The sequence below is a fragment of the Xiphophorus hellerii genome, chromosome 11 (genome assembly GCF_003331165.1).
Source record: "Xiphophorus hellerii strain 12219 chromosome 11, Xiphophorus_hellerii-4.1, whole genome shotgun sequence".
Classification (NCBI taxonomy): Eukaryota; Metazoa; Chordata; class Actinopteri; order Cyprinodontiformes; family Poeciliidae; genus Xiphophorus; species Xiphophorus hellerii.
In genome coordinates this window covers 15,118,495-15,144,782 of record NC_045682.1, presented here as the reverse complement: position 1 = coordinate 15,144,782, position 26,288 = coordinate 15,118,495, and the positions used below count along the sequence as shown (strand labels likewise).

General features: G+C 38.0%; 1 protein-coding gene across 5 annotated transcripts in view; it reads left to right on the top strand.

Moving 5' to 3' along the window:
• The first annotated feature begins 2,323 nt into the window (after nucleotides 1–2,323).
• msi2b (musashi RNA-binding protein 2b) overlaps nucleotides 2,324–26,288 on the top strand; it is a 301,650-nt gene continuing 277,685 nt past the window's right edge. For all 5 annotated transcript variants that reach the window (XM_032576245.1, XM_032576242.1, XM_032576243.1 and 2 more), the window contains exons 1-5: nucleotides 2,324–2,527; nucleotides 2,857–2,897; nucleotides 3,239–3,320; nucleotides 3,844–3,928; nucleotides 17,891–17,932. In XM_032576245.1, coding sequence (XP_032432136.1) covers nucleotides 2,466–2,527; nucleotides 2,857–2,897; nucleotides 3,239–3,320; nucleotides 3,844–3,928; nucleotides 17,891–17,932 — 312 coding nt within the window. In that variant the 5' untranslated portion in view covers nucleotides 2,324–2,465. The remainder of the gene's footprint in view (nucleotides 2,528–2,856; nucleotides 2,898–3,238; nucleotides 3,321–3,843; nucleotides 3,929–17,890; nucleotides 17,933–26,288) is intronic.

Below are 26,288 nucleotides of genomic sequence, written 5' to 3'. Positions count from 1 at the left end.
TTTGAAATATTGTCTTAGACCGTAAACATTGCTTCCTCTCCACCATACTCTATTTGCTCATTCATTCTTAATATTTTACTAAGCTTTTTTTTTCTTTTTTTTTTGTACCTCCTCAAGGTTATTAGAAGGCAGAGCCAGCTTATCTCCATGTACACTGTGCAGAGGGCAGGGCTGACAGCTCATTATAGGTCATCTACATGAAAAGATCCATAATTACACTACTGTATGTACGGATACCAGACTTTATTGATCCCCATGGGAAATTTCTTTTTGTTGGCTATTGTGATGAATAAGGCAGTTGAAGGTGAGACCTTTGGGTCAGCGGCTGAGATTCAGTATCTTGCTCAGGGACACGTGAACAGAGCTGAACATTGATTTTGTGCCTCAAAGAGCTTTCTTTAATTTATCTGTCCTAAAACCACTGCTCAATCTTTGCTGCATTTCATCACTTTGGTGGGAGATGTTTTAATAATTCAGCAAGCTGAGTGTATTGTTACAATTTCAGCTCTGATGGCATAGCTACATCATATTTAAAACTATGATTTAGCTGCAAACAAACCTTCGAGTTTGTAAAATGTAAAATTGCAGTGCATCAATGATTGTAAGGTGGAAGAAAAAAAATGTAATATTGTTTCCTAAAGTTTTGTTGAAAAGAAATTCTGAAAATTTTCTTGTGTAGAGAACATTAGTAAAACAACAGCGTTGTTAAGACTAATGAACACACTAAATGGGATAGGGATAAAGTGTCAAGAAGATGATAGAAGGGTTAACTTATGAACAATGCAGAGGTTTGAACATCAGAGGATTCTTCTCTTCGTTCAACTTCTATAAGTGTTTAATCAGTGAAAGGTTTATTGAGAACTGGTGCTCACACAAATGTCACTACACATAATCCTGTACTGACATAACGATGGCTCCGCCCCCATGCAGAAATGGAGCAAACCTTTGGCAAACAAACAGTGTTATAATGCCAGAAGTAGTGGAACTCATTGGATTACCTGATACATTTTTTGAGTCATTTTTGCCTTATCAGCTATCACTGAGGCACAGTCCTACATCGGGTCTGTAAAGTTATTTGTAGGAAACAAAGGAGCAATGAATCTTAAATCCCAAGTCTTTCACAACCAAAATAAGAATGAGGGGAACAAAGTCTCATTGGATGTGAGTTTGAAAGATGTGTCGGACGCATTTTTGCACATACAAAACAGGTGAGTAATGACTTATACAATACTGGCTAACCCTACCCTAACCCTGTCAAAACATGCCTTCAGAAAAAAATGCTTAGATGTAAATACCACAGTTACTGCAGCACATGTTTTCATGCTGTCATAGAGCTACCACACATAAAATCAAGTATGATTGTGATTGTGATAGTGAACTTCATATATAGTGACCAGGGAATAAGAAGAGGGTGTAGGGGGGAAGACATGCAGGTCCAAAGGTCAGGAATTGAACCCCACAAGGCTGCATCAGGAATCAATTGTATGGAGCTAATTTAGTTCACAGAGCAATAGTCTAAAAATATAGTCAGAGCTACAATGATATGATTAAGGACAATGCATATTAATTTGTTTGAACAGCCCACTCAAAGTACCTAAATCCAAATGATCAACAAAAAAAAATCTGTTTTACGCTCTTATGTTATTCTATCACAAAAAGTTTATATTAAATACATAAAACTACGGACCAAAGTTTTAGCAACATAAGAACGTTCAAGTGGTTTTGAATATGTTTACAGTTCACTGTAGCTGTGTCTTAGCTAATAAACGCTGCTGCTCTAATTAGATTATATAATGAATAACTCTTCCCCCCCCCCAGTTGTTACTCTTCCAATTATTGTTGAATTTTAAACAAGATGGACGCTTATGGTGCTGCACCGTACTCTTTGGTTCACACATCATGAAGCTTTCAGCTGAATTAAACTGTGAATATATTCAAAAACATAACAATCAAGATGAATTAAATATGAAGGAGAAAATATGAAAAGTCATATATTACATATTCTTCCCATGAGACAACTTTATTGCAGAAGAATAAGATATAAATGTAAATTACTACTGAATGCCTCTGTCTTTTTTAGTGTATTGTAACTTGTAAACAATATCAATTAAAATACATATATTTGCTACAGACTGTGTCCACTGATTTAGAAGAGCAATAAGCCAGTAGTACCTCTAGTGGCTTATTGCTTAATTAAATGACAAATCGGAGGATTGGTTTGCAGATTGCCTGAATTGACGTCAATTGGATTGGTTAGGTGACAGAGCCAAGCTCCGCCCCCTGTGGGCCAAGGTAGAGCGTGCTGAGAGAGGGAGGAGGGAGCAGGGGCTGAGCTGATCCCACGTGTGACGCTTTCATTCCCGGCTCAGTAATATTCTCATAGCGGGGCTTTGCATATCTCCTGCCCTATCTGTGTGTGTCTGTCACTGTTACTGTAGTCCCAGCCTCTATAGTTTGGAATAGATATGGAAGGAGACGGGAGTCAAGCCACGTCCGGAAGCCTAAATGATTCACAACATGACCCGGGGTAAGAATCTTTTTCTAAATTTAAACCTAAGGTACGTTTTTTTTCATGTTACAACATCTTGGAGAGGACTTCGGCTGCCGTGCTGGATTCGTCCTCGCGCAGTACGCACTTAAACCCGTGCACGGGTCCGTTCCCCGATGCAGTTTTAAACACCACAGCTTTGTAGCGAGAGTGGCCTCCCCCTTTTATGTAGATAGAGAGTAATTACTAAGCGCGAATGTGCTTTCATAGTCTCCCTTTATCCTTTAAGGTCGCTTTTAGAAGTAGTTAGTCGTCAAAATGGCCGAACTGACATCTGGACTCACTTCTGTTGTGTTTTCCCCTTACAGTAAAATGTTTATCGGTGGCCTCAGCTGGCAAACCTCACCAGGTGAGACTGTTATTCTCTTTTGTCGCCGTGTCCAATATTTCTTGTTGGGGTTGTTGTTTTTTTTGTCGCTGTGACTGAGTGCTCGTTAGCTGCTGGCGGTGTATGTGCGAATGTGCCCTGTCTGTGCAGTAGTGTTCTGTATGGGATATCTCAGTAGTGTGTGTGCGCACGATGTTATTTTTGATCTCCGTCCATCTGAAGTCCTCTATTCGACCCCTATGCGCATCGCGGGGTGTTCTTTCCCCCCCCCCCTTCCCTTCCTTTTTTATTTGAAATGCAGTGACAACAGCGTTCCCATATGTTTTCTGTCAAATAACCCGACATATTCTCTCTGTTCACAGACAGCCTTAGAGACTATTTTAGTAAATTCGGAGAAATAAGAGAATGTATGGTGATGAGAGACCCCACGACAAAACGTTCAAGGTAAATACAGGGCTTTTCCCCTACTTTTCCTTCCCACTGCACATGACGATATCGCTTACTTTGACCGTGTTTAGTATTAATCCAGCTTGTGTGTGCGTGCGCGCGCGTCACCGAGTGTCCCTGTCTGCGCGCGCGCCTGCGTGTGGTTTCACAGCGAGCCAGATAAGCTTAAATGCTCGCTGCTGTAAAGCTGCGGCCGATTGCAATTTGACATTGACTTTGTGACTGCACCACAATGTTGGTGGAGCGTCGTCTCACTGTGTAACACACCACATAATGTTCAGCGCTGCCCCCCCCCTCATCCCCGTGCCTGTTTTAAATTTCTGCTATGATATATTTACAAAAAAAAAATAATTGTAACAGTAATAAGGTCAGATGAATGTTATGAATTTTGTCTTTAACCTTGTTTTAACTTTATATAAAATTCCTAATACTTGTTTTGGGCAAACAATTTAAAATGTTATTTTTGAGTGAATTTTCTGTGTATAAAAATTCTAAACTTCTCTGTGTTTCTGTTTTGCAGAGGATTTGGGTTTGTTACGTTTACAGATGCTGCCAGTGTAGATAAAGTCTTAGCTCAACAGCACCATGAATTAGACTCAAAGACGGTGAGTTTATGCTTTTTGCACTTACATAAGAGTTTTATTCATGTTCTGTCTCTGATGTGTTTTGCCAACTGTGACGTTTTCTTTCCGTTTTGCCTGGGGCTCCCTGGCCAAGCACCTATTAAGGTTAACAGGCTGCTTTAGTCAAAGTCAGGTGCATTGGCTAAAATGTGCACAAGCTACAGGAAAAAAACATGGATGTATTCACTTTTACTTGTGTGGTTGAAAGATGGGGCTGACACGCCCCCCTCTTTCTGTGCTGCCACATGTGCAGCGTCTACGTATCTGCTGTGGGCACAAAAGAGCGCGCTGTCTCAGAGTTCAGTTTGATCACTTTTGATGCACCGATCATGCGCTTAAAAAGAATGAGCTTGATGTATAGTCCCCCTACACAATGTTTTTGCATTTACAATCCATACTAATCTTTTTAAAACACCCAACATGCTGTTCAAACTATCTATTGAATTTAATAAAATATAATTACATCGGATAAATGTATTAGCGTGGTGGCAATCAATGAGCAGCGACGAGTTAGATGGTTTATGTTGCAAACATTTATTATGCTTGAAAAAGAGTTCAGCCATCTGACTTGCTTAAATAAGCAAATTGATTCACATACATTCAAATTTTGTGAGGCGTGTTAGATTTTCGAAATTTGTCATCAGATAAATAATAAAAAATTTTAAAGAGGTTTTTACAGTGATTGATTAGATGGGATTAAGCTGGAATTAAATTTGTCAGGGATTTCTTCTTCTTAATATCCAGATTTGGAGGCAGAGTGTATGTAATAGCAAATGCACATTCCAGAAACGTGTTTGTGTGACAGATTTATTATTATTATTATTATTATTATTATTATTATTATTATTATTATTATATTAAAAAAAACTACAAATATTTTTCACCTTTGGAAAATGTGGAAAATATTTTCAGTGGTAATTTATGCTTTTGTTTTCTCCATTCTAAAAGGGTTGCTGTACAGTGGACCCAGCATTTTTAGCAATTCTTTTAACTACAAGGTTTGTAGTAGTCTAGCTGCTCCTTTTTTTTATTGGGGACATTGACCTTTTTGGATGGCATTCAAAATAGCTCTTTTTTCGAGGCTTCACTTCTTTAAATGGTTTTGTGGGTTTGGTATTTGTGCTACTCTTAAATTGAAAAAAGAAAAGATAAAAAAAACATGCTTTTCTATTCTTTTTTTAAAATTATGCATAAAATCTGACCTCAAAAGCAAAAAAAAAAATTGCCTTGTTTGAGGCTTTTTTTTTTCTCCTTCAATAAAGATCAGTTCCCCCAGTCTTCACGTGAAGGTTTATTTTAGCCTTCCTTCGTAGAAACATTTTATTTGTTGTGTCCTCTGCCCTATCGGTTCTATTACAGTGTTATGGGAAAATGGGCGATAAAGCCATACAGTGCCTTTATGTAGAGTGAAGGCAAGGTGAAATTACCAATAAGTAACACTAACAGCGTCCATAGAGGGGACTACATTCAGATACGTTAAGAGGCTGTTTTAAACGGGAATGGGGGAAAGCGGTTCAAACATACTTTGAATCCTGAGCAGTTTGATAACTTCAAGTTTGACATTTTGAATGAACAGCTTTGTGACAGTTTGACAGCATATATACTTACAGCAAAGGTCGGTATTGGGGGAGGAGGACTGCATATATATATATTTAAAAAAGAAAAAATATATACTCACACCTGGGAGCTGGCCAGCGCAGCGCCAGTCTTGTGCTGATGCTTGATAAATGAAGGCATTCTTGCTCTGTTGCCTTGCCCGAAGGCACCCTGTGAATAGTGGCAGGAAGAAACAGTTAAATTCCTCCAGTTGTTTTAATTAGTCCGTTAAGATATTCACTGGATTATAGCGATGACCTGCTAATACGTTATTCTCAAAGCACAGTTTTTTTTAGGTCATGGTCATTGATTGGAGATTTTATTCTTGGTCTGGTACAAAAGCTCTTTCAGCCTTTTTTTTTAAAAAACTATGCTGTTAAAAGGGAAATAATGTCATTACTGATGACCTTTTGTTTAATCAAGATAAAATGCACTATTGGTTATCTAAATTGCCATTTGTGATACTGGTAGAATCATTATACATTACATTAACTATAAAAGCATGCAAGTTAGTTTTTCATCAACTAATGAGTTGTCGTGTATATATCACACCTATTCTAGCCTTGAGGTCATAGTTGGCAGACTTGTGTCATATATTTTATATCTGACAGTTCCTAACCCTGAGAACCAAACAGTGAGATTTTAAGGTCTTACACCAGATCATCATTACTTATCAAACCAAACATTTTTGCTTCCCAACTCACCTTCCGGTTTCTTGATACTCTGAGATGTTTCCCCGTTTATTTATCCTAACTCTGCCAGTTTTTCCCACCTTCAAAATCAATGCATATTTATTTAGACATATGGAAGGTATTTTGTTTCTTTTATTATTCAGAAGGAAGCAAAAAAAAAAAGAAAAAAAAAGACAGAGACCTAGCCAGTGGATTTGTCTCTCAAAGGAAGAGAGGCAAATCCAAGATTGATAAATTGTCACCTGGTTGGCACATGTTAATGACTGGTTCTGGAAAGCATAGCCTTTACGATCATAATTTAATTAATTGGCCTTTTTTATTTTATAGAATAAATGGCAAGTTGGTCAACAATATTCTGAAATACTTAAATTTCACAGATGGTTCTATGATTATAGGTGCAATAAGTGACCTTGAAATCATACGCAAATTATATCAGTATGCTTTTTTTTATTATTGTTTCGTTACTTGCAGGTGTTGGTAGTCATGGATGACATTATCATTGATGTGCATTGGTTTATGTTGAAACTGTTCTTTTCTAGTTTCTAAAGTGCAGTTGTTCATCCGTGTGCAGCAAAAAAGCACAAGCTGTTTGCGTTGTCCTTGTTGCCATTTGTCACTTTGCTTTATCTGCTGGGCTGTTTTGTACTTTAACGTTTCCACTATCAAGATGGCATTGCGTTAGGATCTATCATATCTTTTATAAAGTTGCACAGCAGTAGCAGGAAGAATTAAAAAAAAAATATTCGGGCCAGCAAAAAATGGATAGTTCTTGATGTGTTTGCAGATGCTGATTTGATACAAGTCTCCCACTTTTATAGTGCCCAAAGAAATCCTTATAGGCCCCCTTTTTGTCCCTGGTAACATTGAAAGAAGTGAGTGGCTGGAGTTGGAATGACTGTGAGCAAGTTTAGTCATGTCAGCAGTACACTGGAAATTTCTTTTTTGTTATTTCCAACATTAAAAGTTTTAACATTCTGTCAAGCCCGTACAAATAGGTAAGACTTAGTACTTTCTCACATATAGCTTTATTTAGTACCATTGTATTTAGTTTTGGTTACTTTACAAATTAATTTTTATTTTATACATATATAAGAAATATGCAGTGAAATAAAATTGTTTCTTTAGGATTTCCCTAATGAATCAGCCTTTCTTGCTCATCAATGTTTGCCCAGAAGGTGTGTTCAGTCTTCATGGTAATGCAGCCAGCACTTTGCTATGGCAACATTTGATTCTATGAACAAATAGATTGTGGAAAAAAATGTTAACTAACAAAATATTACAGAATTATTGACTAATGTTGAGCTTAAAATGATAGACACAGATAAGCAACTTACACTGATGATGGGGCAAACTTCAGGACCGAGAAGAGAAGTTCAGAAAGCACCACTACACTTTTTACTGTCAGTTATGCAAGTTATGTATCTGACTCAAGCAAGCAAAATGTTTTCCACCTGTCTTGGAAATGTTTCCGGTTCCTATGAAAAAGGTCTATTGCTTCCATAACCGCTTCAGGTGTTATCGCAGACATGCGTCACGGCATCCGGTTGGTTATAGGCTTCTGAGCAGACTCACTGATACCTAATTTGAATGTAAGGATGATCGCTGCTCTCCCTGCCCGTCCATTCAACTCGACTTAAAGTTGTTAATGTAAACAGTTGGAAAACAAAATCACAGCTGGTTTACTTTTGTGCATGCAGTGTGTGTACTTTAACCTTTAAATAATATTTTTTTGCTGCCAAGCCTCCGCCACAATCCATGCATCTTCACCTGGTTTGCTCAGTTGGTTTGTTGCTTCTTCAGCAGTTAGTCACACAGCTGCTCCTCCACAAAGAGACATTTATTATCTCCAGTAGGCTATCAAGGTTATTTGTATCTCGATCAAAGACAACAAAAAAGGACCTAGCATTGCATGCTGTCGAACCAGCAATAAACATTTTTAGTGGTGCAAGAGTCTGCTGCAGCCATTTCTAAACCACCACCAAAAAAAGTTGAAATCTAGATTACTGGTTAAATTAACTTAGTTTACATTTTTATTAGCTGAATTTGATCAATTTCCTCATAACAGAAGTTTACGTCACTCAAATTATGGATTTGTGGTTTGGTGGTGGTTTGCTATAATTTCTGTGCAGAACATACAGAAATGATCTTACTGAACAAAAACAACGTGCTACAGGAAAATATAAATGATTTTGAAGTCCTCTGTTAGAAAGTGAACTTTAACTGGTGTAAAGCTGAAAAGAAACTATTAAAGCTGCTCAGAAAATAATAACGTCTATGGCAGATTGGAGAGGATGTTTTAATGTACATTGAACTAAGTAAGCTATGCTCTAAAATAAGGCGAACATAGAAAACTAAAGAATCATTCCTAGAATTCATTGCATCAGTTTATATATCAGGCATAAAATAAATCCAGGAACGACTCCAGAAAGAATAATTGTTCCTGAAGCTGAAATTAAGGAACAGTAACTGTGTGACCTTTTAATAATATATCCCAATCATGTGAAATTGGTTCATTTGCATTTGCTTTTTAAAGTGTCTTGAATGATACAATTAAACTGCAGGGGTGTTCTGACCAATTCTGACCAGCAGTTTCAAATAATATTTCTTAAAAGCGAATCTAACCAAAAGATTTCGCAAAATGATAGGAATCCTAATTTAAGCAAATTTTCCACCAGTTACAGATTTGAGTCACAGACTTAAGCTACTTTAAACAAACTACAGGCCTTTACCTCTCCACTCCTGTTTTTTTTTTTTTTTCATTGTTCATCCTCTGTATTTTGTCCGGTTATGAAAATACTTAGGGAAGGATGAATGCGAATGAGACATATGGGCATACACAGCCGGAGGGTTTTGAAACTCGCATGCTGGTAATTCAGAACATATTTACCATTTTTCATGATGTTTAGTTCAATTCAGATAGAAGCAACCCATAGCATCTGTTCAAGAAGATGTTTCAAGGCAGGGTGTTGTGAACCAGAGAGATCACAGTTACATATTTTTTTCAGTTTTGCAAGTAGCGGATGAAAAATGTATAAGGGAACCGATTGATTGCTGGGTGGTTTATATATATTTTGTGTTATTTAAAGCGGCTTTAATAATTGAGAGCGTATAAAAGATTAACCTCAGGCTGACGATACTACAAATATTTCTAAATGGAAATTAAGTGTTTTTTTCTTGATTTTTCTTGTCTTAATATTATTCCAACTTTCAAAGCTCAGCTACATTGGTTTGCACTGTGATTTCTATTTTTCTTTAAATCCTGGAAACTTTAGCTGTAACTGACCCCAAGTCAGTTTGTCCTGACATTCTTGATGTTTCAGGTCTAAGCAGAAAAACAGCCGATGAGGAAATCTGGAGCGGAGGGATGGATGAGCAGTGGCTTGATAGGATTTAGACATAAAGTCAAATTAGTGAGCTAAACCGACTTGTTCGTGTTTAAGTATAGCAGGTGCTCCATCTTCTGCAGTTAATTAAGGGAGATGGCAGTATTAGCACATGGAGGATCTGTCGCTTGTCAGGTACATATCGCTGGATGTTTGTCTAGGCAGTGATGTTGTAACTTTGAAATATTAGTCAGGATCATAATCATTATGATGTTTTTTTTTTTTTTTTAGAATGTGGAAGGCTGACAATTTGCTCACAGAGCATGACATCGGTTAAACCCTCATTGCAAATTTTGGGATCATAACAAACTGTTCCTTTTTAAAAGATGTTATTCCACAGCAAAAAAATCAGTACAGATCGACAGCCCAGATATGACATTTTAATTTTGTGTCTGTTCTGTTGCTATCGCATATGCACACCTGTGGACCTGCTCTCTCTCCTATTAGGAAGAAGCTGTGAGCTTTGATAAGGCTTTTTCCTTTTAGCTTAAACACCACATCATCACAGTAGCTTCGATATGTCTTAAGAGAGGAAGAGAGTTTACCCAGGAGCTGCATTAATATATGAAATCCTTTTGTATGATGTGAACTTAAGATATATGCTGGTTCTCTGCCCCGATCTCCCACAGTTGCATGCAAAAGCAGCCCTTAGAGACCCTCTAGTAAAACGCAGAGCCGCGGAAGATAAAAGATGGTCTGTTTGGTGGGGGATTCCTTTTGGCCTGTTCTCATTTCTTATGTTGACATACCAGGTTGTATAATGTCTCGAGGAAATTCACTTTTGCTCTTTGAGAGTTCATATAACAAAGCTGTATCAGAACTTAATTCGGGAAAGTCTTGCATTGATGTACCATATAGAGTTGGAGCAAATATATTAAAGTGCTTCACTGGAAAGCTCCGTTTTGCTTTCGGCTACAGCTACATAAGGTGCCTCAACAGCAGCACATCATTACCATGTCAGTAATGTGCGCCGTATGAACTGAACCGTGCAGACTGGTTAGATAGTTAAGATTTATCTGAGGCACTCACATTGCAAAAAGGCACACATACTGTAATTGCAGAGCTCTTTGAAAATGGCATCACATTAGTGGATGCCAGTCAATTGTACATAACAGGTTCTGCTACCATGAGATTGCTAGAGTAATTGAATAAATGGAAAAAAAGGACCTCATACGTTGTATAGACAGCTGCTGGTAATAATAATACCCAAATCTATATAAGAGATAAAATATTTTCTCACCAAAAACATGTAATTTGCTAGGTGTGCGTTAAAGATTTTGCCCTGGGTAAAAACTGTCATTTTGTTGTGCATTATTGAACAACAGTGGGTGAAGACATGGCTGATGTTATTGTTTACATTTGTACCCTTTCTTCCTTCAGCTACGTAATTCCTCTCAATAACTGTTTGATACTATGGTCTCATCTTCCAGCCTGCCATGCTTTTGTTCCATTTAGGTCAAGGTAAATTGTTCACTTAACTTCAAGTCTGATTTCTTCTTGTGATATTCTTTTCAGGTGGAGGAATACAGTATGGGGTTAATAAAATATTCTGTTGCTGTTACCTCCAAGCAAATTTTCATTGAATTGACATAGAAATGTCATCTTCCTTTTATAGAAAGGGTAAATATAGTTAAAAAGTGATTGTTGAAATGAAGTCAAAATAGATGTCTTGACGTCTTACTTTGGTTGATCAGAGGGGCCAAAAGAGGCCGACTATTTGGAATTTAAGTACAGTTTTCTGGCCTAACTACTAATGACAACTAGTAAACTTTAAGGACCCCTTTTTGGTAAAAAGAAAAAAAGACACACTTTGGACATCCAGAGATGGATGCTTTCTTCTTTATTCATCTTCAAATTAAGTTACTATATTGCAAATGTTCAAACTTAACCAACTGATATTTGGTAGTATTTTTTTCCTCTGTAATCCCTACTCTTTGCACTGTTATACAACACCTGATTTTAGGTTCATGAACATTGACAACCAGTTAAGTATGCAGTGGCTTAGATGTTATGCTAGGTTCCTTTGGCAGATTTTTACCTCCCTGTTTGTAACCTGTGGCAGAAGTAGAAATGCTGTTGCTGATGGCCAACTGGTTGGAAACTCAAACATAAACATATATATTTTTTCTGATCAGCTAACATACTACAACTAAGAACATCAGGTAATGCTGAAAACAACACTCTTCAGCGCAGAAGCTGCTACAGAACAAGGAAGACCCAAAGGGTCAATGAGGTTTTTAAAACTGAAACAAGACAAAGTCATAAAGTTCTCAAAAGCTCTCTAATGTAAACGACTAAGTGCATTTCCTTTTCAACAACTGTGCAGTTATCATAAGAAAAATATTATGGATGATATAATGAGATTATCCAGTGGATGATTTCATACAGATATACAGCTTTGTGTGCCAAAAGCAAGAGAACAAAACTAGTGTTTCTGTGTAGTGAACATCATGGTCACTGATGTAAGCGGGGCTGTAAGGAGACAGTAGATAGTGAGAATAATTGTAAACAATGAGAGCTGTCACAAAGATCTGGGATCGAAGTTGATTTTTGGCTTTAGTAAACATGCTGGAAGAGCAACTTTGGACTTATTTTGAGTTTGAAGCATTTTCATCCAGAAGAAAACTTTTTTCTGAACAGTACAATTGTTCCAGCTGCAAGTCATTCAGACTCATATTTTTGATCCTCTGATTTGAAGCCATGATTGACACTAATGAAACCTGAATGAGGGCAAGCAACTGCCGCCTCCTCGCACAATGTACATAGGAAAGGAAGGGAGAGGGACATTTCTAAATGAATGTTTATAGCAAAATTGAGACATAAAAACATTTTCTTAAACATTTTTTATATGGGCAGTTGCTCAGGGCAGCATCTGAAAGGGGTGAGCCATCCAAGTACTACAAAATAAAATGTATCTTATTTGTGATTTGTCCCCTGAACAAGTTTGCTGCTACTGTACTTCTATGCATGTGTAGTGGAGCAAGTTTTCCTTAGATTCTGTTGAGTACTGGGAGACTACATTACCTGCTTTCTCCTACAAAAAATTCTAATAATTGCTTGCATTTTAATTGCACATTTAATTTAAATGTGTGCATAGTTATATTTCAAGCTTACGAAGTTAGACATAGTGATTAATTGTGATTAAACACAACCCAATTAATTTGATTAGAATTTGTAATTGATTGACAGCACTACTTTTAATATTGGCATTTTCAGTGTTTAGTAACTAATGGTAACCACTTTTGCTCTTATAGAAAGCTAAGGACATCATAAAAAGTAATCTCTGTGGTCATGTTGTCTTTTTTTTTTTTAATAACAGTAAACTCCTGCTATACAGAAAACACTCTTATCTCCGATAGATCATGACATCGCCTCTTCTTCTAATATAAATAACTAATGACCACCCATAGCTGAAATACATTTAATGCTGCTAAATATAGTTCTTAAAGAGATTTCAGAATCAAAGATAATTGGTAGTGCAGGTCAGCACTTGACAAAACCACTTACATAATGATCAGTGCATGTCTAGGCACAATCTGCTGGACTCATGAGTTTCAAAACTCTTAAGATATTCTTTAGATATTCTATTCACTTTTCAGAAACATTTTTTCTGATTATCTTCTTTGATACACGCCTCTTTCACCTTCAAATAAACTGCTAACCTTAGAGATTTGCATATTTTTTTCACTTAGAAATATTTTGTCAACAAAACAGTCAGATAGGTCAGTCAAACTTTATTAATAGATTACAAACCAGCGTTCTGAAAACTCCGTTCATTCCCAAAATGAATAAACAGCTGTTTTATTATTTTCCCCGAGGTAAAGTAAGTGAAGTGGTATTTTCGTGACACAGTTTATCTTTTAACAACAGCAAGGTATAACATATAGTGGAGGGGAACTTTTCCTCGATTCAATAAACACGTAAAAAACAGTCTGATACTGTTACGGTAAATCAAACGTTAGTGCAATCACAATATATATCCACTTCCGCACCATTGATTCGTTCATGTTAAATTCTCTCGCTGCTGCTCTATTCCCGTGTTCTACTGCGTGACTGATCGCCTTGAGCTTAAACTCTGCGTCATAAGCGTGTCTCTTAATAGGAGCCATTTTGGGGTTGTAAATGCCCATTCCATTATTTGTGCTGTTTGTAGGTTGTTACCCATAGTACCCACTAGGGGCGCTGTAGTTTGGTTCACTTTGAGTTAGTACCTTCATTTAAAGCGAAAAATAAGAGGAAGTGTCGCTAGTTTCCTGTCAGTCAGAACTTTGGGCTGAAATATCCCACGGACAAGAGGAAGAGGAGGATATTCTTCATCTTTATGACTCTGGACTGTAGCGCACATTCTTCAGAGAAGGCTAAAGGCAGCACTACACGGACTTTACCGCCATAAACTTTGCAGCCCTTGGACAGCGGAGCGAGGTACATGTTTAGAACTGCATTAGTTTGTGAAGTTAGCGTTTTTATGTAATGTATTCATGTTTTGTGTTAAACAAAGGCACTTAAGCAAATGTATTTTCTTTTCTTTTAGTTTTCACGGTGTATTTGGAGCACGGTGTATTCAGTGCTATTCAACAAACTTGGTTTCGAAAGAAGTAAATACAAATCTACTGCACCCATCGAAGCTCTCTGTGTTTTCTTGGGTCTGAGGGACTGCTACAGGGGTCTTTACACAAAACCCAGCATGCACCGCGCGCTTCTTCTTCTACGGGGGAAAATGAAGTCGGCGGCTGCTTACCGTAGTTGCGAGACCTGTTGTGGCTCAATATTGGTCCATATATAAGGCGCACTCTCGGCTTTTGAGAAAATTGAAGGTTTTTAGGTGCGCCTTATAGTGCGGAAAATACGGTACACAATATACTTAAACGTTTTGCATAAATTTAATGGAAAACCATTCAATAATCGGCTTCCCTATCCTGAGAAGAAAGAAAATGCTGATTTAGACAACAGCAAGTACAGAAAATATGCTAATCATGCCTTATTAATATTAAGTTCAAGATGTTTAATGGAAAAATATATAGTACTGCAGAAACATGAGTGCAAGAACACTAGGAAGTATACTCAAGTGCATGTAATACCACTGAAACAAATGCACTGCAGGTCCACTTAGCTGTTCCTAAACCTAAGTGTCTTACATAACAAAAAAAAAGCTCCAGGAAGGAAGTATCAGGTGAAACTGACACAACATTTCGGTTTTGATGCTTACATTATCCAGTGCAAATCAGAATGCATGTACTAGCTCTGCCTCTGATGAAGCCACTTTGTGTATAAATATCATTATATAAATGTACAGCCTTGGAAAAATAGATCTCCTGCAAAGATTTCATAGGGTGTTCTCATGGCCTAATTTTTATTTCCTTCCTCTAAGTGTAATTTAAATAATTGAAGTATCATTTTACTAGATTTCTGTGCGTTTAGTTGCTTCATCTTTCAGCAGAAAACTAACCTTAATTATCCATTGTGTTTAAGTGCTGGCTTGTGCATGTAGAGAACAGACATAATCTCAGCAAGTTCCAAAACAATCAGTTTAGTCTCCATGATTGTCAAAGGCTTGATATAAATATATGTGTATTTTGTCTGAACGTAAACCTAAAATGTAAGATATATTACCAGGTATAGGACTTTGGTATTCAGAACATAATCTGTTGTCTTTGCTCAAACGGGGTGCAAGAAAAAAATAATTGAGTTTGAATTGGTTATGCCTGGGGCTAAGTGCTAAAACAAATCTTTAAATGAAATTTATTACAAGCGGGGTTACCGTGCCCAGGTGTTATTGAATTCATTTCTCATTCTGACCTGATTTACAACGATAACGGTAATAAGTGAGACTGGCAGAAAAGATGACAGTGACATTGCACATCATGGATTCCCTTCAAGCTGATTGAAATGCAGTCAATGTCAATGGCTTAATTGATCCGTGCAGATGGTGTCTTTTGTTTCAATTGTTTTCCTCAGCAGGGCGTATTATCGTTTTCTTAAATAAATCCATCTGTGCCAATGGAGTAATTTTCACAAATGCAAAAAATTTCTCACTCATTTATATATAGCCAAGTTCCTTCATGGGGAACCATAGTACCTTGTTAAAAGGGTCCTATGAAATAAACAGGGAGATGTTCATCCTTCAAGTCATTTGTATTCAGCAAGGACAATTTAGGCAGACATTGTGGTTTGAGGCAGTTCACTGCTCTTCATTGTAAGTGCAAGGTTGATGAGACCCCCAACCCCCAACCACTGCCACCCCCACAACATACCTTCATACCACAGAAATTAATGAGGAAAATGAAGCTAATGAGATAACAAGCACAAGATGGAGAAACAGGCTGATCTGACGCATCCTCCCGGTTATTTGGCAATATCTGGAGGCGTCACCGGCCTCAGACTCTCATTTTCTTCCTGTCATATTCAATCAGTGATTCCTGCCTAAAATAAAAAGCGAGTCTCTGGTGTGACCATGACCAGCAGAACACTTGCTGTGGCTGGTCTGCTCACTTTTCCTCCCTTTTGTTTTGTTTTGGTTTTGGGGGTGTTATTAATAAAAGGTTTCATGACTATGAGATAATTTGGTAGCATGAATGTTTTGGTCTAAAGACGCACACAGTAATTATTAATAATGATTGTGAGGTTTCACAAAGTACGTTGCTCAACGGAATAAATGCTGCGCCTGAAATGTTTCTGTGAGCTCCTTCCGTTGTAGATAATTAGCAGCGTAAAGTAATGAGGTCACTGGTAATGGTCATTTCTCTTTACATGCTTTGTCCTGATGAGTGACAAGCCTAACTTCTCCTAATTAAACCAGTATTTCTGCAAATCTGTATACCTGGATCATTTATAAGGAGCCCAGGTAAGGTAGTAGGTCATCTGTGAATTTAAATACCATGCTGTTATATAGTCGGGATTAATGTACTGAGTGATAAAGCCTTTAGCACGGGGCATTACATAGCAGTTTGCAAATGAACTCGTGACTAAAACTGTACACCGAATTAGGAAGTGATTTAATATACTACAACATTTAAGTGCTGTTTGCCATTTGTTTTGCTGAATTGTTCGACTGCAGCATGGCTCTGTGAAAGCTGCAGAGAATCCTGAATCAATCTGTTTTTTGAGAAAACAAACTACAACTTTAATTAGGTTGTGGAAGTTCAGAAAGCACGCTATGTTAAATTGGACTAAATTGCACATAAAATCTTCTTGTTGTCTTACCACATGGCAGGGAATGTGAAAAACCAAAAGCGTATTCCTGGTTTACATTTAAAACATGGCTGTATTAAACATGGCAGACAGCAAAGAAAACTGTGCAACCACCAGTTTGTCTCAATAAATGATCATCATGCTGACTTCATTATAAATATTTGATATAGTTAAGTGCCAATTAACTTAACTGTGGTGCTTTAATGTTTTTTTTAACCTATGGGATTTTCTGCATTTTTGCAAACATACAGATTTATCCAGAGCTAGATCTTTACATAGTGTAAAGGACTAAAAGTATATCTAATCTGTTTAGTTTAGGAATGCAGAATTAAATATGGATGACAAGATAATATCACCCTATCTAGTGCAACTTCCTTAATCAACTTTTTAAAATTTGTGATTATTGTTTTACATTAGTTTGAAGAAACTTTACACCTTCAGCTCTGAAAGTCAGAATTCTGAGATTAAAGTCAGAATTCTGAGATTAAAGTCAGAATTCTGACTTTAATCTTAGAATTCTGACTTTAATCTCAGAATTATTATTATTTTTTTCGGTGGCCCTAATTCTCTTCTCTACATCGGAGTGTGCACAGAGTAAAAAACATGTGGGGTCTAAGTGACTGCGGGAAAGTTAAGTAAAATAAATTGGTGTCGGTATCATCTTCTCATTACCCGTTCTTTTTTTTTTTTTTTTAATAGCATAAAACCATGACACTACTACTATTGTGTTTTACCATTAGAATAACGTTAGTATGCTGGAAAATGGTATTTTCCCTTTTACTATCTGTGTATTGAAACCGAAGCATGTATTTTGGGGTCATCTGTCCACTGAATGTTTTTCAATACCCATAAGCCTTTTGTTCACTGTTCTCTTTAGCTGAGCACCAATGTTACTTCTCAGAATTGCAGAAAAATAGGGCGACGTTGCTCTATTTTCCTCTATTTTTTAAACCCCTATTAAATTTAATGAAATTTTATTCACGATCACAAAGATTGTGGCTTTTGTGAGCAGCTGTACTTGTGGTCCTTTTGCGGACATGTTTCTTCCATCTACAACAAACGTGTCGTTTTCTTCTCATTTTCAGATTGATCCTAAGGTTGCCTTTCCCCGTCGCGCCCAGCCTAAGGTAAGAATGAATTTGTCACTTAGCAGCGCTTCTAGAAAGTGATCATGTGTCATGTTGCTTGCTAAGTTTTATTGTGCTCACACAACCTTTACAAGGAGAAACAAAAATTGAGTTTGGATTTGTTGTTCTCAGCTTGGCCATATTGTTTTACTGAAGCAATTACCCCTACAGATGATGAAGGGGGAGGTTTCAGCTGTGATGAAAGAATACATTATTTTTCTTTATTTCTGTAGTGTTTTAAATCTGGCAGCTTTTCTGTAATATTACTCTTTCCTGATGCGGTTTTCAGTCCCGTTGCTGCAGTGGTATGAAGTCGAGCTCTACTGCCTCTTTAAGGCAGCAGTGCATTGCTGTTTGAAAGAAGTTTAAATTCTGTTAGCTGGGATGAAAATAATCAAGATGCTCCTGTCTTTTGTTAGCTGTTAAAATGTCTTTGGTGGCACACATTTAAAATTAAAGGGCAAGTTTTATTTTTAACTGATTAGGCTGATAGTTCCTTGAATACATTTTTCTGAACTGAATGGTGACTCCTCATCTGACAGTGATGAATTACACTTCCTGGCTGAATTACAAGTCGGAGTTCTTTTGTCACATCCGGAGTTGAATGAGACTGAATGACATGAGTGATTTAGAAATATCTTTATTGTGTGGCATGCATGCAGAAATTGTCACAATTAGCACTGAAACAATGGGTGATTGAAGAAATAAGCCATATTCCAATCATCCAGGAACTGTCACACAGGCTCTTCATGATGCGTATTATCTTTTCTTTTCTTGATTACTGGTCTTGAGCGCTTCCATCGACAATTAAATATTCAGCATGTGCAGATGGCGCGGTGGAGTAGTCAGGGGCTTTGTTGACATGCCCCCTCACACCATCCACCAGCCATTAATGTGCAAGCTATGGCGCAGTGCACTGTAGCGCCATTCAGCATCGCTTTCAGGGGCTTTTTCCCCCACCTAAACCAGGTGGAAATCGATAATAGATTTTCTCCTTTTCCCTGGATCACAAAGAGGGGCATTGTTAAAGACTTGTTCACGTTTCAAATAAGGAATTGGCAGTGGAAGCTTTTAGAGCCAGAGCACATTGTGACTTAAGGATATCGGCGTGCGGCTGAGAAACAACCGGTGTTTTTCCACTTTTTCTTACATGGCAAGCCTATCGACTTAACTTCATCTCATCCGAGCTTTGCTAATAAAAGTTGAAGGTGCAATACAACAACTCGGATGTTTGATGATGCATCCAATTATTAGGCGAACAAGTGAGTCAGCTTGCTGTGTGGGTTTCTGCTTATATTTTTCTTCCTAACCATTATGCTAACTTACGCAACAACTTAAAAGGAAAGTACACTATTATTTTCTAACGCATACTTTCCATAACTGGCACTATAATGACACTGTGAAAACACTACTACAATGAATTGTTAAATAGCCATAAATCTATCTTATGAGAATAGCAAAATGGTTTTACTGAAAGTGGATTAAAAAGGTTCTTAAAACAATTGGATCAAACCCAATAGATTAACATTGCAGTGGTTTGTATTTTAGATTCAGCTGGTTTAAGACTTGAAAGAATACCCATTCAGATGTTCCTATTTTTAAATTCCTCTCTGTCTAGAATGAGCTTTCTTTTGTCCCTTCTTTTGCCTCTGCTGTCTGCCTGCTTGGCTGCTTGAATAGGTTGCCTTTTTGTTTTAAAGAAGCTCAGCTTGGCAGGTACCTCAGTAGCTTTGGCTTTGGAGAGCAAATCGGCGTTTTCACGAGTTAGCGACGGCCAACCTCGCCGGTGACCTCCCACTGCTCGGTGCTGCAATATGGTAAAACTATACAGTATGTACATCACGTAGCGTAATGCTGAAAAAACAGGCAGGAGGTGAAGGTGAACAAGGAGGACATTTCACTGTAAACAAGCGCGGGTGTTTGTGCCGGGATGACAGGATCAGAGGGGAAAAAAAAGCCGACTTGTATCAGCAGACATTCCTGACACTGCCCCAAAACATGGACTGCTGAGAACAGAAAACAGACTCAAGGGTGTTCGACATCAGTCATTAGGATATATTAAAACTCACACATCCGCTGAAGTGTAGTTAAGTATAGTCTAACATTTAAGACAAAATCAATTTCTGTAACTAGACAAACCTGTAAAAAGTGAACCGAACGATTGCTGTGGGAATACGTTACAGAGTAGATTATTTATGATGCTTTGCAAAAGTATTCAACCCAACCAATTGAACATTTTGACCACAGTAGCTTTGAGCTTAAGTATGTGTTATTATAATGTAATGTGACTGGCCAACACAATGAATATCAACTGGCTATAGTTCAAGGCTTTGACTAGGTCACAGTATATGAATATGTTTTGACCTAAACCATTCCACATCAGTTTTGGCTGTTTGTTTAGAGTGTTGCCCTGATGGCAGATTGACTTCCACCTTCATCTTCCCATCAACTGACTGACATCAGTGTCAATGCTGAAGAGAAACATTTCCATGGCATGATGCTACTACCATTTATGTAGCAGGAATGGTGTGTTCATGTTCAGATTGTTTTTTAGGATTTTTTTTAAGAACATTGCCCTGCTTTAAGTTTTTCCCCAACTTTATCCCTTCCCTGCCTGCTGTGTTCCTTGGTCTTCCTGCTGCCTGTTCACTAATCTTCTCCAATAAACCCCCGAGGCCTTCACGGAACAGAGTATTTATACTGAGATTAAAGTTCATATAGGTGGACTCCAGTAATTGTTCTGGATTTTATTTAAGGGCATCAGAACACAAGTGATTAAATGCCACACTTCAACATTCTTTTCATGCTCATATTTCCCGTGCATCATTTACCTCTCATTTCACAGCCATGCACCATTTTGCTCAGGGTTATTGTGTGAAATTTAGAAAGATCTATGAAAAAAGATGAGTAAAAATATTTTTGCGAGGTACAGTAAAGATCACACACAGTAGATTTTCCTCCTAACATTTAAACTTGCCTTTAGGGAATCATATGTTTGCATGATTTAAGGAATCTTATGGTTTTGTATCCATTTGCAACACAGTATTGGTAAAGGGCACAAAGTGGAGATAACCAGCGGCCCTGTCAATCAAAGAAAACAGACTAAGGAAATGCAGACCATGCCATACATTACAAATGAATAATGCTCTCCTACATTACCTAATCTTAGATTTTTTTAGAGGTTGTGCTTACAAGAACAAAAAAAGTGAAAAGATATCAATATAGGCTGGCCCGCAAATATTCAGGGATTAGTTTGCATCTGAGGATGACTGACAGGTGCGAATGAAAGGATTAAACTATCATGATGTGATGCAAAGTGCTTTATGCACATTCATTTATGCCTCGCGTCCTCCTCGCCTGTCTGGGGATAGCCAAGGCTTTGTTAGATAGGCAGCTGGACGTGGCTTCAGAATGCCAGGATTCCTCTGTAAAGGTTTCAGCATCTTAGCATTTACTTCCACACCAAATAAACAGTTCTTTATCCGCCGGCTTACTGGCTAAAACCGATCATATTGGATGGTGGTCCCTGCAGTGGTTGCTGTTCAACGTGGATACAAACACAGGAAGGATGAACTGAATTCAGCCGTCATCATGCATTGCTTTGCTCTCCAAAGCATTGTTCAAAGTTCTACCCTCAGTTCACACCTGGAAATTGCTTAGCAGATGTGATAAGTGGCTGGCAAGTGTAAAAACAGAGGATTATGGTTTTCATGAACTGCTTGGATTAATAGCTGTGAAGTAATTGTAAGGTGTGATGATCAATCGCTTTTTCAGCTGAATTGGACAGGTTTTCATTCGCATCATCCAGTGATCAAAGTGGATGCTTGAAACTAATTTAAAACAAAGTAAATAAGTAATTTCTTGTTCCAATATATACATTTTCTTTTGGTTTAGTGAATGAAAACATTATTAGCAGATGTTTTCATTTTATCAGGTGTAATTATTTATGAAGCTTTCTACAAACAAGTGTGGTATTAAGATCCTTGCTTTTTTCTATTTCCCAAAAATACATGCTGCGCGCACACACCAAAACAACCCACCCTCCCGTTTTAGTTTAGCAACTGTGTACAAAATGTGGTAAAGGAGACAGAGATGAGATAATTCAGTCTCTGAGCCTCCTTCTTTGATATTTCCTAGTAAGACCTGAACTGAAATATGTAAAAGAGGACACAGTTTTTGTTTTCTTTTCTTTTTTTTCAATTTTATTTTCAGAGGAATCAAAGACGGTTTCTGCCGACATCGCTCGAGATTTACCACTCAGCTGCCGCCGTCATTACCGCTGCTGCCGCCGCTGGTTTTGTTTCTCGCAGTGCAGTCACACACAAGCATAACATGTCCCAGCATGATTTTAATTGCCAGTGGGACTGTGGCCACTTCAGTGGGAGATGAGTTCTGATGGCTTGTTATGGAAATGAAAGGAGGGAGCAGCTTTGATTTACTGAGCACCGGGCGTAACCCTTTCGTTGCACCTTTCAAAGGGATTTTGCCGTGCAGGCCGAGTCAGGCGAGTCACCTCTGTGACCTGCTGAGCGGACTTTGGGATGCAGAAAGAAGGCTCTGTTGTTTCATAAATCGATGTGTGCTGCAGAAGAGCAGCTGGAACAACAGTTGAAGGAAGATGCTTGTTTTGTTTGCATTGACACTACTTCCCTAAAATTCTCATTCAGCTCCAAGAAAGAAAACTTAGTACAGTATTGGCAATAACGATTAGGGTAAAGGTGGATGGCAAGCCAGAAATACCATTAAGGTACTCTCTAAATTTTACTTTTTATGTGCCTCAACTGTTTTGTCTTCTCCCTCTTTTTGTCTCACTCGTCTCTGGTTGTCACTTGTTCATCCCTTTGCTCCCCCCACTTTTTTTTCTTCTATCTACTCTTCTCTCAATGGCAAACTGACCAGTACCACCTCCTCCACCTGTCTGCACACCACACATTTCTGTCAGGAACTTTGTGTGCTTTATGTTCAAGCTTGTTGGGAAATAAAAATGCCAGATGTTGTGAAGTTGTATAGAATAAAAAAATTTATGATGGATACAAGTTTGATTTAGTTTTACTGTTCTTTTCTATTGTGTTAAAAAAAATTCACAGTATCAATCATTTGTACTTCCACCTATATGGCCTCAATCTTTATTATATTATAATGGGATTTTATGTGATAGCAAATAGAAAGGTTAAGAAGTTTCAGGTTCGTTTTTTATACAAATATAAATCTTAAAAGTGTGACATGCATTTGTTTCAGTCCCTCATAAGTAAAGTTTAGTCAGTTACCTTCAGAAGTCACCTAATTTAAGTATTTAAGCATTTATTGCAGACAGGAGAAAAACAACAGAATCCAACAAATATAAATAAATTAGTAAGTTGATTCTTATTAGGCGGTCAGGCAGCTCACTATTGGAAAATCATGGGTGAAAATATCACAGGTGAAGCCTGTAATAACAAAGTCAGTTGAGCTAAATTCAATATATATTTCGCTCTCCTATTTATCTATGTTTCCAACTCTGTGACCTTTCACCTGTTCACCACTGGCATGAATGTCAGAAGTGGAAATCTGCTGGAGTTAGACTTTATTCGACAGTTGAATGTTTATAGACCTGCAATGTGTAAACAGTTATATTAAGAAAACATGTGACATCATATAAAAATTGTCTATGTCAAGATGGTAATCACAACTACATGGTTTTATTGACAGCAGGGCATCTGACTACATCTTCTGCTTTAATGAAACAGTGGAGCTTTGGCTAATAACTTTACCAGGACATCCTTATCATCCCGTTTTTGCACTAAACAAGCATCACCAATTACATTATTAGTTCAGAAAATCAGGACGTTGTCTAATTAGCCAATATTTTTTCAAGGTATGTTTTTTTTTTTTTTTTGCACTTATAATGTTGCATACAGTGATATTTCAATCCTGATAAACTTGTAATATATCATGCAGCCCTAATTCAAAACAGCTGGCTTTTTTCAAAAGTGGCGGGAAATTTGCAGTTTGCCAGCTGCCATTTGTCAGGTTGTCTGGTCAGATGAGGTCAAACCTATATTCATATTGTTGTTTTAGAATGGTCCAGTCAAAGTCCATAGCTAAATTTAACTGAGATCTTCACTGATGCTGTCCATTCAACCTGACTTGAATTTGTGGAGTTTTGTAAAAGATTTCTACATGAGCTAACCTCCTAAAATTCAGATAAAGTTTATTGAAGCTTGAAGTCGTAATGTGACAGAACGTAGAGGTTCACTTTTACGAGGCACCAGATGTTGTCTCCATTCAAACATTTCTTTTTTATTTTTTGCTTTGTCTGTCGTTGTCATTGTCATTCTTCTTCACTGCGTCTCATGTCGTACTCTCTCTCTTCAATTTTCTGCACTTTGTTCTTAGTCTTTAAAGATTACAAGGCCTTGTAAATCCAGCCTTGCGCCTTCCTCAGTTATTTGATCTAGATTTAGCAATATGATATTCCCCTCCTCAAAATGATCCTTATTTTAAATGACACAGCTCACTGCTGGGAAAATGAAACCGCTGTAGCTGCCAGTCCCTTTGAATGTCCCTGCGAGTTTATTAAAAGCACCAGCTTCCCGTTCCAACTCAGATCCGTGCAGCTGCACGAGTCCGAGGGAATATTCAAGGACAAAAGTCTACAGTGTAATGCATCAGAATGCCGCGTCATTATCTTTGATGAGAATCACAGTTCATGACAATGAGCCCTCCCTAACATTTCAGCTATGATAGAAGGCTCTTTCTATATTACACATTCCTTTCTCTTTTTTTTCTTTTTCCTCAAGGTCTTTTTGGTGTGTAAATACCTCATAGTGTTGGAGAATGTTATGTTGTGCAGGCTATTATCTAAAGCCGACATTGCATTTCAAGGTGTGTAGCACAGGTCTTATTCCGGTGAGCGACCAAGAAGTCCAGCTGAAGGAATATTTTCTTTCTCTGTGAATGCACTTTTGAAAATGGATTTTACAACTGACACTAAATGCGTCGAGACAGGGAGAGAGACCAAGATGCAGTCAGAATGTAACCAAAGAAAACTTTGACTAAGATGTCAGAAAAGTGACAAGCAAGTTGATGGGAATTCTTCACTGTCACACTCCTCTCAAACCTGAAGAAGAAGGAAAAAAAAAAAAAAAACAGAGCCATGGAGGCAACATAAACAAACCCGCCCTCAGATAGGGAATGACACAAGGAGTTTTTCTCCCTCCGTGGTAATGGCTGCTGTGTCGAAGCTGGAGATGGGTTTAAATCCCTGACCCGTCAGCTCCTTCGCTTTCAGCGGCCTCGGTGGAACTGCTCCAGATGAAAACGGGGCCAGAGCAGAGACATATGAATGACTGTTTGTTTGGTGGTCAGACACAATCACCAACTGAGTGACCCAGTTAACGGGTAGTCAAAGCGATGCTTAGTTTGATTCATGCATGTTTTTTGTTTTTTTTTCATTTTACACTTCCTAAATGTATCTTGTGTTCTCTTTATTTTTTCTCACAGTGCTTTCAGCCAATATTTATGCTTCAATGGAAAGATAAATGATTTGTAAAAGTGAATGCTAGTGTAATTATTTTTTGCCGCAGATATAATATGAACACACATTTCTTTTGTTTGAATAATTGCCAGAGCGCTTATAAATGGAGGGAATGTGTGTGTGATTCCTCTTTCCTCTTCCTCTCGTCTTTTCTGCTCTGGTCTCCTTGGTTGCGGGTGGAGAGTAATTAGGTTTTCTAGGGGATTGAGGGGGCTCTTACAATGCTTACCAATGGCAGCAGTCAGGCAGGCTAGTGCTGGCAGGGCAGAAAGGACAGAGGGCTGTGCAGGAGCCTGGCACTGCTAAACCTGATGCTGACTGACAGTAATGAGGACAGCCTGCTAGCCAGGATAGAGAGGAGAGAGCACAGGAGAGGAGGGCATGGCCCTTCACTGCGCCTCTCAAGACTTCTTATCAATGGATGTGCATACACAGACACATGTACAAGACAAACAAACACAAACAAACACGAGTTCAGCATTTACATGAATGTAAAGCACAGCGAGCGCGTCACAGGGATTTTGCCGTTTGCCTTCAGTTATTAACCTCATAAAAGAAATGGAAAAACAACACCCGGCGTGACTCAATCCAGAGAAATAACCGCTGCACTGCAAAGGTTATTCAGTTTAAAAAACATTACGGTTTCAGATGGAACAGCAACTTTTGTCTTCTGGGAGAAAGCTTTTGACTTACACAAAGGAAGCATGTTAAAATGTTACCACCTTTGAGGTGGAAATTACACTGTTTACACCAGGGGTTGTACCTGATATTGATCATTTAAGACCAAGCATCCGTCGATACGGAGTCTCAGTCCAATATTTGTACTTTCCCAGACTACAC